The sequence below is a fragment of the Chiloscyllium punctatum genome, chromosome 44, assembly GCF_047496795.1.
Source record: "Chiloscyllium punctatum isolate Juve2018m chromosome 44, sChiPun1.3, whole genome shotgun sequence".
Classification (NCBI taxonomy): domain Eukaryota; kingdom Metazoa; phylum Chordata; class Chondrichthyes; order Orectolobiformes; family Hemiscylliidae; genus Chiloscyllium; species Chiloscyllium punctatum.
Genome location: NC_092782.1, coordinates 16,483,390 through 16,495,448, shown reverse-complemented (window position 1 = coordinate 16,495,448; position 12,059 = coordinate 16,483,390). Strand labels below are relative to the sequence as shown.

The 12,059-nt window shown below is 41.6% G+C and overlaps 1 protein-coding gene across 3 annotated transcripts in view; it reads left to right on the top strand.

Moving 5' to 3' along the window:
* The window catches only part of eea1 (early endosome antigen 1), a 96,823-nt gene that overhangs the window by 44,120 nt on the left and 40,644 nt on the right, over positions 1-12,059 (top strand). For all 3 annotated transcript variants that reach the window (XM_072562344.1, XM_072562343.1, XM_072562345.1), the window contains 3 exons: positions 859-978; positions 2,239-2,442; positions 6,121-6,321. In XM_072562344.1, the coding sequence (XP_072418445.1) occupies positions 859-978; positions 2,239-2,442; positions 6,121-6,321 (525 nt within the window). The remainder of the gene's footprint in view (positions 1-858; positions 979-2,238; positions 2,443-6,120; positions 6,322-12,059) is intronic.

Sequence of the window (12,059 nt, the reverse complement as noted above, 5' to 3'; positions counted from 1 at the left end):
ATGATTACTTTCCAAGTGCTACAATGTTCATGGGGAAATATTCAACAGCAGAATTTGAAAGCCATAATCCTTATCCAACTGTCCATTCTGTGATAGTCAGAGTCCTTCTGCCCAAGTTTCCTTTGTCCCTTGTTGACAGTTGTGGTCAATCCTGCTCTCGTTTATCGCCTATTGGTGGTGCTTCTATGAAATAACATGTGGTACAGATCTGGTCTCTTTTGTTTTAAATAAAGTTTAGTCATGGTTATATTTCAAAAGAGATTTGGTTTCTGCCAAGTTTTAATGTTGCACTTGTGGTGACCTGTTCCTGTCCTTTGTAGATGCTTGTATCGTGTAAGAGATACAGCAACCCATGTGTCAACACAGCCGACTGGTTTCTCTAATATGTTAACCAGTGGGGAGGAGTGAAATGTCAATCAAACCATCCTTATTTGATGGTCAAAGAAATTTGGAAATACAGATACCTGTTTCCATGGGAGGAGGTGCAGAAAGAGGATAAGCAATGGCAAGATACAAGAGAAAGAGGGCCTAAAACTAAAGCAAATGTGGTCTTGCTGATCTTTTACAGCTCCTAGCTTTAGTGGTTTCTGAGGAATTGAGGACACCGATTACTTGCTCCAGTATGTGATGACGCACTCGTTCTCTCTTGCGCTCACACTGCTTCCCCTAGCGCTAGCCCCCTCTCACGTTCTCTCTCTCTCTCTCTCTCTCTCTCTCTCTCTCACTCACACACACTCACACACACTCACACACACACACACACACACACACACACACGCAAATGTTCATGTTCTTACTTTTTTTGAAGGTTACTGTCCTAAACGTTGCATTTTTTTTTACATTTTGTATTTGATTCAGGTGAAGGAAAGTGCAGCTGCTACGACTGAAGTACAGCATCAATTGGACAAACTAAGACAGCAGCACCAGGATTTACAGACTGGTCAGCAGAATACTACATCCCAGCTGAGGGAAACACAGGTATTGTATTGAGCAGCTAGCTTGAGTTATTTAGCACGGGGAATAGGATGTTGTGCAGTTCAATTTGAACTTTAAACTTCCAGTACCATTGCCACAGACAACGTCACTTGTATCATAATGTCACTTGTTCCCCACCTCTGGTTCATCTTGAGAAAGTGGTGATGAGCTGCTGCCTTGACCCACTACAGTCCACATGCTGTAGGTACATCCACAGTTCAGTTAGAGGGTTCGAGCACTTTGATCCAGTGGCAGCTAACGGGCAGCGATTTATAGTTGTGGGGGACTTGCAGGTCGTGGTGTTTGTTTGTATCTGCTTGCCCTTGTTCCAGTTTGGGGTTTGATAGGTTCTGCCCAAGAAACCATGGTGAGTTCCTGCAGTGCATTGTAAATGATAGCATGAGATCAAGGCTTGACACTTCAGTGCAGTACTGAGGATGCTATGCACTCTGAGGGGTGCTGTCTTTCAGAGGTGATGTTAAACCGAGTCTGTGGTTGCTTTCTCAGCTGAGTATGAAAGATCCCATGGTCCTTCTTTGAGGAAACCGTGGGAGGTATTCCTTGTGTGCTTGTCAGTGTTTATTCCTTGACCAACGCGACATCTTACCATAGTTCGCGGGATCTTGCTGAGTGCAGATTGGCTGCTATATTTTCTACATTACAGTGGGCTATACTTCAGAAATTCTGAAGCTCAGTTGAGTGAAGGGTGACACTTTTGAAGGGTTTAAGATCCAGAATGGTCTTGACAAGGTGGACATCGAAAAGCTCTTTCCTCTTGTGGGTCAGTCCAGAACAAATTAGGAGGTCACCTTTTTGGGAAAGAGATGAGGAGATATTGTTTCTCTGAGAGTTATGGAACTTTAGGATTCAAAGTCAGTGGTTGGTAGGTTCTTGGTCAGCAAGGGAATAGAAGGTAATCAAGGGAAAAATGGGTATGTGGTATTAGGAACAAAAGCAAACATAGCAGCCATGATCTAATGGTGGAGAATGGCCAATTCCTATTCCTGCTCCTAGTTTGTATGTTCATGCTATGCCTGTTGATTTGAAGAAACTGGATTAGCTGGACACTTTGTAAGAGAGACACTAAACATGAGCATTAAAAATATTAAAGATGAGCTTTGAGTTTTTATGGGATATGCAGTGATTTGAGTCACAATTAACAGATAACGAAACAACAATGCTTGATATCTTGTGGTGCTGTTTTTGATTTAAACTCTGCCAATGGTTGGCAGTACCAGTCACTTCTGCCACTTTCTACTTTAGAATGATTTGGAACAAGTGCTGCGCCAAATCGGGGATAAAGACCAGAAGATTCAGAACCTGGAGGCTCTGCTGCAGAAGAGCAAGGACAGCATGGTGCAGCTTGAAACCGAGCGGCAAGAGCTTGTTGCTAAAATCCAAGATGGCAAGGGTGAGGTGGCCATTTTGAATCAGCTACAGGAAAAGAACCATGCCCTGCAAGGCCAGGTACACCACACTGCTCTCATTTAAACATTTTAAATGTATGTTTACTTCACCCCAGTGCTAAGTAAATCTATCAATGTTTTGTGGATTCAAAAGCCGAGTTATCATAGGCAAATAAGTAATTTTTATAATTATGCAATGCATGCTACTCATGCTTAACTATCTCCGGAGATGATGATCAAATTAATAATTATTTGCTATGTACAATAAAAGTGATAATTCCTTTCCCTTTTTTCTTTGAAAGCATTGGGGAATGTAACAAGACTTGGGCATGGGCACACATCTGCTGTGCACTCCTTGCCCAGCCCAGTTTGGTTGAAGCTCCACACTTGGCTGTCCACTTCCATACCTTTGATTGTCACTGAAGTATATTTTGAAGACGTCAATCTCCTCAAATGGCTGTTCTTCACACGTGGATCTAAACTGAGTGTGTCATAAATGAGAATCTCAATTATTATCAGAAATTGGAAGCCGTTCAGCCCATTTGTGTTTGCACTGACTCTCCAAGGGCAGAGCACCATTTACCCTTCCTATTTGCTGTCTATTTTTTGACCAGTTTACCATCTACTTATGTATTCCCACACCACATTTGTCATCAACCTATCTCATCAAAAGCCTTTCAAAATCCCATAGATGAGATATTTACCGTATTCTCTTTTTTCTGTCAAGAAGCCTGGATTTGATTGTGTGATACCTTTTTAGAGAATCTATTCTGTTGAACTCCATTCAAATTGATCCAAAAGTATAATAGATCTTGTGTTTTTTATAATATTAAAGCAATTTTTTCTGCCCTCATTATGAATCAATCAGTAAGTGATCAAAATTGATCTACTTTCGAATGCATAATACTGATTAAAATCTAAGATTTGAGGAAACTCTGAGTTGATCTAAGTAGAAACACAAGGGACATGGTAGTTTATCGTAAATTGAAACGTAATGTGTCCCTCAGTCACGTAAGCGTTTGTCAATTGTTTTCACTTGCATTTCTAAAATCACAGATAGCAATAGATCATGAAATATCCAGTCCATAAAATATTCCACGTGTGCTCTTTAGTCGTTTAGAAGCTGAAGAATCAGCAATTCTCAATCAAAGGCGATTGAGGGTGATATTACAAATCCCAGCCACACTCATGGTTGCTGTCCTTAATGACAGGAGTCACTGTGTTGTGTATTGGCATGGTTTGCCCATTTCTTTCCAAGGGAATTCTAAGGCCACTTTCAGTCTTTCTAATATTGCCTCAGCTGAGATCTAACAATTCAGCGCAGAGGAGGGAAGTTGTCTGCTGAATTCCTGGTCTCTATCCCATTCCTTCATTGGGGCCATCCATCAGTTAAAATAGGAACAGAAGATGTTAGAGGAGCCTTAATTATAATTCACTCTTCAAAATATTAAATTTCTTAAACATTGAAAGTCAAGTGAATTAAGCATGTCGTGTTTGTAAAACTATTTAAACCGTAATACACTTTAAAATGTGTCATGGTCATTTGGCAGTCAGAATTTGAAAATTGCTGATAATAGTCACATTTATTGAAGTTTTTGTTTTGCACTCATCAGAACATTTCACAAGGATACTAATCCAAGGGGAAAACCAACATATGTACTGCATAAAAGTAGGATGCTGATTGTTTGGCAAATGGATTCTGATTAGCAGAGGAATGCTGAATGAACCTATTGATGTTGATTGACAGTTAACAGCCAGGCTTGCTTTAATTTTTAAAGCAGTCACTTTGACTGTAATTTCCCTGAGAAATGAACTAGCAAACGGCCATGACCAATTCTGTTAGTGAAGCAGGACCAGTGTGTACATGTTCTCTCTGTCTGCAGAGAGTATGTTATCCTATGTAGCTTCTACTAAGCACAGTACACTGCACTGAGCGCTCAACTGACCAACCTGCTTTGGGTGTAGCACAATTGCTCTCGCATTCAGGGTTATCTAGCAAATATTGTCTCGTTGCAGGTTCACGTCTACTGTTAGACACTCCTGAATTTTGCAAGCACAGGCTGGTTGGGTATGATCGGTATCTTGTTGTAAATGGTTGAATGAGTGTAACTTATGATACAGTATTTCAGTCTTTGGGATGTCGGATCTACATCAAGCTGGCATTGAAATTCATATACCACATTATTTGTTCCTATGGTAGGAAGCTGTTGTTTTAGCTTGTTATCAGCATCCTGCTCATGATGTATGAAAGCCATCCTATGGGATAATGGTGAGCCTGATCAAATCATTCTTCTTGGTATCAAATGCAAACTTACAAAAGACTCTAATGTGGTTAATGTTGGTCCTGAAAAGTACCTAGTCTAACTTTTAACCTAGAAGTGTCCGGTATCTCAAAAGTTTGCGCAACACATGAAGCTAGATGTTTCATGCTGCTCCAATCCAGTTGCAATACAAATACTGCTGTCAACCCAAAAGGACATGTTACCCATTATGTAAATGAGTAATATGGTATATGACTTACAGTGCTGGTGTGATGCAGGTATGTAGGTTGTATACCCCAGAGACTGGAGGATCATATCAAACATGTCCCTTTTGGATTTTCACAACACAAACTGTTGTTTGTGTCACAGAATTATAGTATATGGTTCTGCAATTGGACAAGTCCATTTGTGGCATAACCCTGGGTGTATGATGAATTGCCCTGGTGACTGATCTAGACTGTCCATTGGGATTATATGGTGGTGCACCTGCATGTACTGGAAATTACGTGTTAATACATGGAGCCCTGTTCTTTGCAGATAGCAATATGTTCGTGCACTGTCTGTTCCAACTCAACAAAGTAGGTGACAGCCATTTGCGAATTCATTTTTCAGGCAATGCCTTAACTAATCAGCTTTAAGCTTTAAAGTTTAAACAAAGCCTGGCAGTTAACTGTCAGTAACATTAATGGTAGTATTCCCCTTGGCAATGCCTTATCCAGAATCTGCTTGTCAACCAATCAGCACTTTACTTTCATGTTAGTTTCCCCTTGGATTGATATTCCTATAAAGCACAAGGTGAAAATTTTGAATGAAATGCTCTTCTTAAACAATAATTATATGGTTTGTTTTTATTGTTGGTTTGGGAAAGAAATGCCTTCTACTTCTGAGCTCTGAGCTTTAAACCCTTAGGAGAGCAGGGAATCATTACAAGTCTTTCTCAACTCCCTCCATGGGACAATCCATGGTTTTGAAAGGCCTGCTCCATTTAAAGAATTAAATTGACTACCCCTTCTTTAATAACTTCAGTTTTCCTAACTTAGTCTTGGTTTTCCACTGTGCTAACAAATATAACATCACTCTATCTTATCAGCAATTTAACTATTGTTATATAGAATTGCTGTTTTCCTGATAAGACCTTCAATTATGTCTGTCATTGCTTTAGTACCAGTCGAAGATGCATGCCCAAATGTTTTCTGCTGAGCTAACTACTTCCCTACACTTAACAGTTAACAAAGGATTATCAGGGATAGCTCTGATCTACCAGTCTAAACTTTGCATTAACTTAGTTGTTTTATCATTTAAACAGGGAAGTCTATCATGTAAAGAGACTAGTAGCACTGTAACAATTGTCGTCTTCAGGTCAGACTGATTAATGTTCCCTTATGTGAAGATATTGTGTTTACCTCAGCTAATGTAAAGCAAGTGGTTGTAACTCTGTGAATATCCAATGCTGACCATTCTCTGTATCAAAATATTAGGTTGTTCAGTTAACGGAGAAGCTGAAAAACCAAACAGAGAGTCACACCCAAGCACAAGAGAATCTGCACAAGCAAATGCAGGAGCAGAAATCCCAGCTGCATGCTGCTGAAGACCAAGCTCAATCCCTCGAGTCTACCGTTAGTGAACTCACCAATCAGCTTAGTGAAACCAAGGAGAAGATGACCCAACTTGACTTACAGGTGCATTTTGGACTTGATTCATGCATTCATTCATTGACAGTCAGCCAAATTCTGCCCTTAAAGTTTTATCCATTACTTTGTGAAGTAACGTTATAGTATCAGAATGATATGACTTTGGGTTTGCCTTTTACATTGCTGCTGGAAAAGTGACATGCTCCATTTTAAGGGGTAATCACCCTGGGGCGAATGGAGGGTTCTTGTCACACACTGGCATTATGTTGGAAGACTTACGTTCAAGTCTATGTACTCCAGAGATGTGTTATATTACTTCTGAACAGGATGATTATTTTTTAAAAAGGGCTCTTGTGCAGTGGTGGTCTCCTTGGGGCAGAGGCTTGTGTTCAAGTCCCACCTGGTCCAGAGCTGTGTAATAATATATCTGAACAGTTTGATTAAAAATATCTACCCCAGGGCTGATTAAAGCAAAAATAATTTAGACTAATTATACACTGAGAAGCCAAGAGTTAGCTTTCTCTGCTGTAAGGAGAACTAAGAGGGTATTTTACCAAATGTTCAAAATCATGAAAGGTCTATCGCATTTGTGGACAGAAATATTTACCGTCCAGTGACCCTTCTTCAGAACTAATGGTAGCTAGGAAAAAGTTGAATTTTTATGCAGAAGATAGGGTTGGGAGGAGGGGGCAAGGAGTAAATGGTAGGGGGAGAGAGAGAGAGACACACACAAAGGAATGGATAATAGTCAGCCTAGGAGAATTAATAAATGCTAATGGGGACTGTTAGTGGCTAACAATGGGGCGTGTGTAATAGCAGACCATGTGGTAACAAGGTCTGGTGTGTGGGGATTGGGGTAAGGACCTGGGAGAAGGTGCCTCAAGCCCTAAAATTGTTGAACTCGTTATTGAGTCGAGAAGGGACTGTTAGGAGTTTTCTATAGGCCTCCGAATAGTTCCAGAGATGTGGAGGAAAGGATAGCAAAGATAATTCTGGATAGGAGCGAGAGTGACAGGGTAGTTGTTATGGAGTCTTTAACTTTCCAAATATTAACTGGAAATACTATAGTTCGAATACTCTAGATGGGTCCGTTTTTTTCCAATGTGTGCCGGATGGTTTCCTGACACAATATGTAGACAAGCCAACAAGGGGCAAGGCCATTTTGGGTTTGGTACTGGGTGATGAACCAGGCCAGGTATTAGGTTTAGAGGTAGGTAAGCACTTTGGTGATAGTGACCACAATTTAATTATGTTTACTTTAGTGATAGAAAGGGATAGGTATATACTGCAGGGCAAGAGTTATTGCTGGGGGAAAGGCAATTACAATGCGATTAGGCAAGATTTAGAATGCACAGAATGGGGAAGGAAATTACGGGTGATAGGCACTACTGAAACGAGGACCTTATTCAAGGAGCAGCTACTGTGTGTCCTTGATAAGCGTGTACCTGCCAGGGAGGGAGGAAGTGATCGAGCGAGGGAGCCATGGTTTACTAAAGAAGTTGAATCTCTCTTCAAGAGGAAGAAGAAGGTTTATGTTAGGGTGAGACATGAGCACTCCAGGCGCTTAAGAGTTACAAGTTAGCCAGGAAAGACCGAAAAAGAGAGCTAAGAAGAATCAGGAGTGAGCATGAGAAATCTTTGGCAGGTAGGATCAAGGAAAACCCTAAAGCTTTTGATAGGTATATCAGGAATTAAATGAATGATTAGAGAAAGATTAGTGCCAATCAGTGATAATAGTGGGAGGTTGTGCATGGAGTTCGAGGAGGGCACACGCTAAATGAATGTTTTTCGTCAGTATTCACACAGGAAAAAGGTAATGTTGTCGAGGAGAATACTGAGATGCAGGCAGCTAGGCTAGATGGGATTGAAGTTCACAAAGAGGAGGTGTTAGCAGTTCTGGAAAGTATGAAAATAGATAAGTCCACTGGGGAGTTAACCTGGGAAGCCAGGGAGGAGATTGCAGAGCCTTTGATCTTTCGCCATCATTGTCTACAGGCATAGTGCCAGAAGACTGGAGGATAGCAAATGTTGTCCCCTTGTTCAAGAAGGGGAGTAGAGACAACCCTAGTAATTGTAGACCTGTGAGCCTTACTTTGGATGTGGATAAAGTGTTGAAAAAGGTTATAAGCGATAGGACTTATAATCATCGAGAGAGGAATAAGTAGATTAGGGATAGTGAAGGGTAGGTCATGCCTCACAAGCCATGTGGAGTTCTTTTGAGGTGGTGACTAAACAGGTAGGTGAGGGTAAAGCAGTTGATGTGATGTGTATGGATTTCAGTAAGGCGTTTGGTAAGGTTTCCCACGGTAGGCCATTGCACAAAATATAGAGGCATGGGATTGAGGGTGACTTTGCAGTTTGGATCAGAAATTGGCTAGCTGAAAGAAGACAGAGGGTGGTGGTTGATGGGAAATGTTCATCCTGGAGTTTAGTTACTACTGGTGTACTGCAACGATCTGTTTTGTGCCACTGCTGTTTGTCATTTTCATAAACAACCTGGATGAGGGCACAAAAGGATGGGTCAGTAAATTTGCAAATGACACTAAGGTCGATAGAGTTATGGGTACTGCTGAAGGATGTTGCAGGTTACAGAGGGACGTAGATAAGCTGCAGAACTGGGCTGAGAGGTGGCAAATGGAGTTTAATGCGGAAAACTGAGAGGTGATTCACTTTGGAAGGAACAACGGGAATTGAGTACTGGGCTAATGGTAAGATTCTTGGTAGTGTAGATGAGCAGAGAGATCTCTGTGACCATGTACATCGAGCCCTGAAAGTTGCCACCCAAATTGATAGGGTTGTTAAGAAGGCATATGGTATATTAACGTTTCTTGGTATGGAATTGAGTTTTGGAGCGATGAGGTCATGCTGTAGATGTACAAACCTCTGGTGCGGCTGCACTTGGAGTATTGCGTACAGTTCTGGTTGCCGCATTATAGGAAGGATGTGAAAGCTTTGGAAAGGGTTCAGAAGAGATTTACTAGGATGTTGATTGGTATGTGGGGGAACGTCTGATGAGGAAAGGCTGAGGGACTTGAGGCTGATTTTGTTAGAGAAGAAGGTTGAGAGGTGGTTTAATTGAGGCATATAAGATAATCAAAGGGTTTTTTCCCTTTTTTCCTCAGACGGTGATGGCTAGCACAAGGGGATGTAGCTTTAAATTGGTGGTTGATGGATACAGGACTGATGTCAGAGGTAGTTTCTTGACTCAGTAGTAGAGGTGTAGAATGCACTGACTGCAACAGTAGTAGACTTGCCAACTTTAAGGGCATTATAATGGTCATTGGATAAACATATGGATGAAAATGGAATAGTGTAGGATAGATAGGCTTCAGATTGGTTCCACAGGTCGGCGCAGCATTGAGGGCTGTAATGTTCTATGTTCTTTGTAAAGCTGTAGAATTCCCAAATGGAGAATGAAGTGCTGTTCTTCCAGCTTGTGCTGAGCTTTACTGGAGCACTGCAGCAAACCTGAGAGAGATGTTGGCCAGGGAACAAGGCGGTGTGCTGACGTAGCAGGCAAGTGGAAGTTCAGGGTCATTTTTGCAGACCGAACATGGGTGTTCTGTGAAGCAGTCATCCAGTCTACACTTCATTTCACCAATGTAGAGGAGACAATATTGTGTGCAGCGAATGTGCAGGTAAAGCACACCTGGAAGATGCTTTTGGGCCCTTGGATGCTGAGGAGTGAGAAAGTAAATGGAGAGGTGCTACACCTTCTGCAGTTACAGGGGAACATGGCATGTGGCCATCCGCAAGGCACAAGTCAGGATGTCATGGAATATTCCCCTCTTGCATGGATGGATGTAGCTCCAACAACTCTCAAGAAGCCTGACATCTTCCAAGACAAGACAGCCTGCTTGACTGGTACCACATCTATTCCCTCCACCACTGATGCTCAATAACAGCAGTGTCTACTCCTAGGGCTCCTTAGACAGCAATATTCAAACACACGTCTTTGCCATCTAAAAGAAAGAGGGAAGCAGATACCTGGGAACACACCACCTGCAAGTTCCCCTCCAACCACACTCCATTCTTGCTTAGAAATACAGGTGCACAATCATTTATCCAAAATGCTCGGGACCAGCTGGTTTTCGGAATTCAGAATTTTTCAAATTTCAGAATAAGTGACAATTTGGTGAAATTTTTAAAAACCTTACGGGAGGAGTAGACTCACTGAGTAAAACTGGCCTTGAGACAGAATTGAGGCCTGCCAGTGCTGGGCAACTCTCCCCCATGTTGTATTTGAGTGGCACGCATGGAGTAGGTATTGACTTGGGTTAACTGTTTGCGCGCCAAACAACCTTGTTAATGAGAAAAAAGCTTCATAAAAAAACCTTCGGACTTGGAGCTTTTCAGATTTTGGGTAAAGGGTTGTCTATTTGTATGTTGCTGTTCCTTCAGTGTCATTGGGTCAACATCTGGGAATTCCCTTCCTAATGGCATTGTGTGTCTAATGACAACACGCGGACTGAAGTGGTTCAGTAAGGCAGCTCATCACCACCCTCTTAAGGGCAACTAATGATGGGCTATAAATGCTGGTCTAGCCAGAGACGCGCACATACCATCAGTGAATAAAAACAATAGGAAGGAGCTGTTTCCATTGATAGGTGTTGGTACTTGGTAGATATAGATTTCAGATCTTTGGCAAATGAATTGGGGAAGATGATTTGAGTAGCAGCAAATTGTGATGGAAAACGCATTACCTGAGAGAGTAATGTATAGGTTCACAAATTACTTTGTAAAGAGTATTGGATAAATACTTGAAAAGGAAAGCTTTTTGTAGGGATCTGAGAAATGAGCAGGAGGGTGGTAATAGTTGAATAACCCTTTCAAAGTGGTACTATGTGCCAAATAGCCATGTCTGTTGGTTGCTCGGACATTTATGGACATGACCTCTAGAGCTTGCCATGTGTCAAATTCAAAAAGTCGTGGTGTTCAATAGGAATGAAGAGATAGGTATTTTAAAGTTTTGATATTGATTGGGAAATAACATCCCACTTGAAGTGTTGAGATGACCTAGTAAGGTAGAAACCTGACATGTTTATTAAAAAGGGTGGCATTGGTGGCTCAGTGGTTAACACCACTGTCTTACCGCGCCAGGGACCCAGGTTCATTTCCAACTTCGGGCAACTCTCTGTGTGGAGTTTGTACTTTCTCCCTGTGTCTGTATGGGTTTCCTCCCACAGTGCAGGTTAGGTGAATTGCTAAGTTGCCCATAGTGTTCAGGGATATGCAGGCTAGGTTCCTTGATCTGCATTGTAAAGTTGTTTCAGCTGCATAACCCCAAGTTCAGTTTAGCAAAATGCCTCCACTGGATGTGAATTCAAACCAAGCACTTTTTCTAAACAACTCCACATTCTGGGCAACGGCGGAAACTATCTGTGAAAGTTCAACATACAGCTAAGAGATAGTCAAGTGAAGATCAGAGTTAATTTCTATATCTCACACTCTGATGTTCATGTGATATAGGATGAAAATTGAACTCCACCTCACGACAACATGGCCTGCACAATATAACTGAACTTGTGGTTCAAGTCTATCCATTTCTGGAATATGAAATAGACTAGTACTTAAGGATCCAGTTATGTGCAGGAGCAGTGCTCAAGATCCACTGATCATGGTTGCACATTGAGCTTACTAAGATGGTGAGGTGGGTCATTGAATCATAGAATTCCTACAGTGTGGAAACAGGCTATTTGGCCCAACAGGTCCACACCGACCCTCCAAAGAGTATCCCACCCAGACCTATTCCCCTCCCCTACAACTCTATATTTCCCTAACTAATG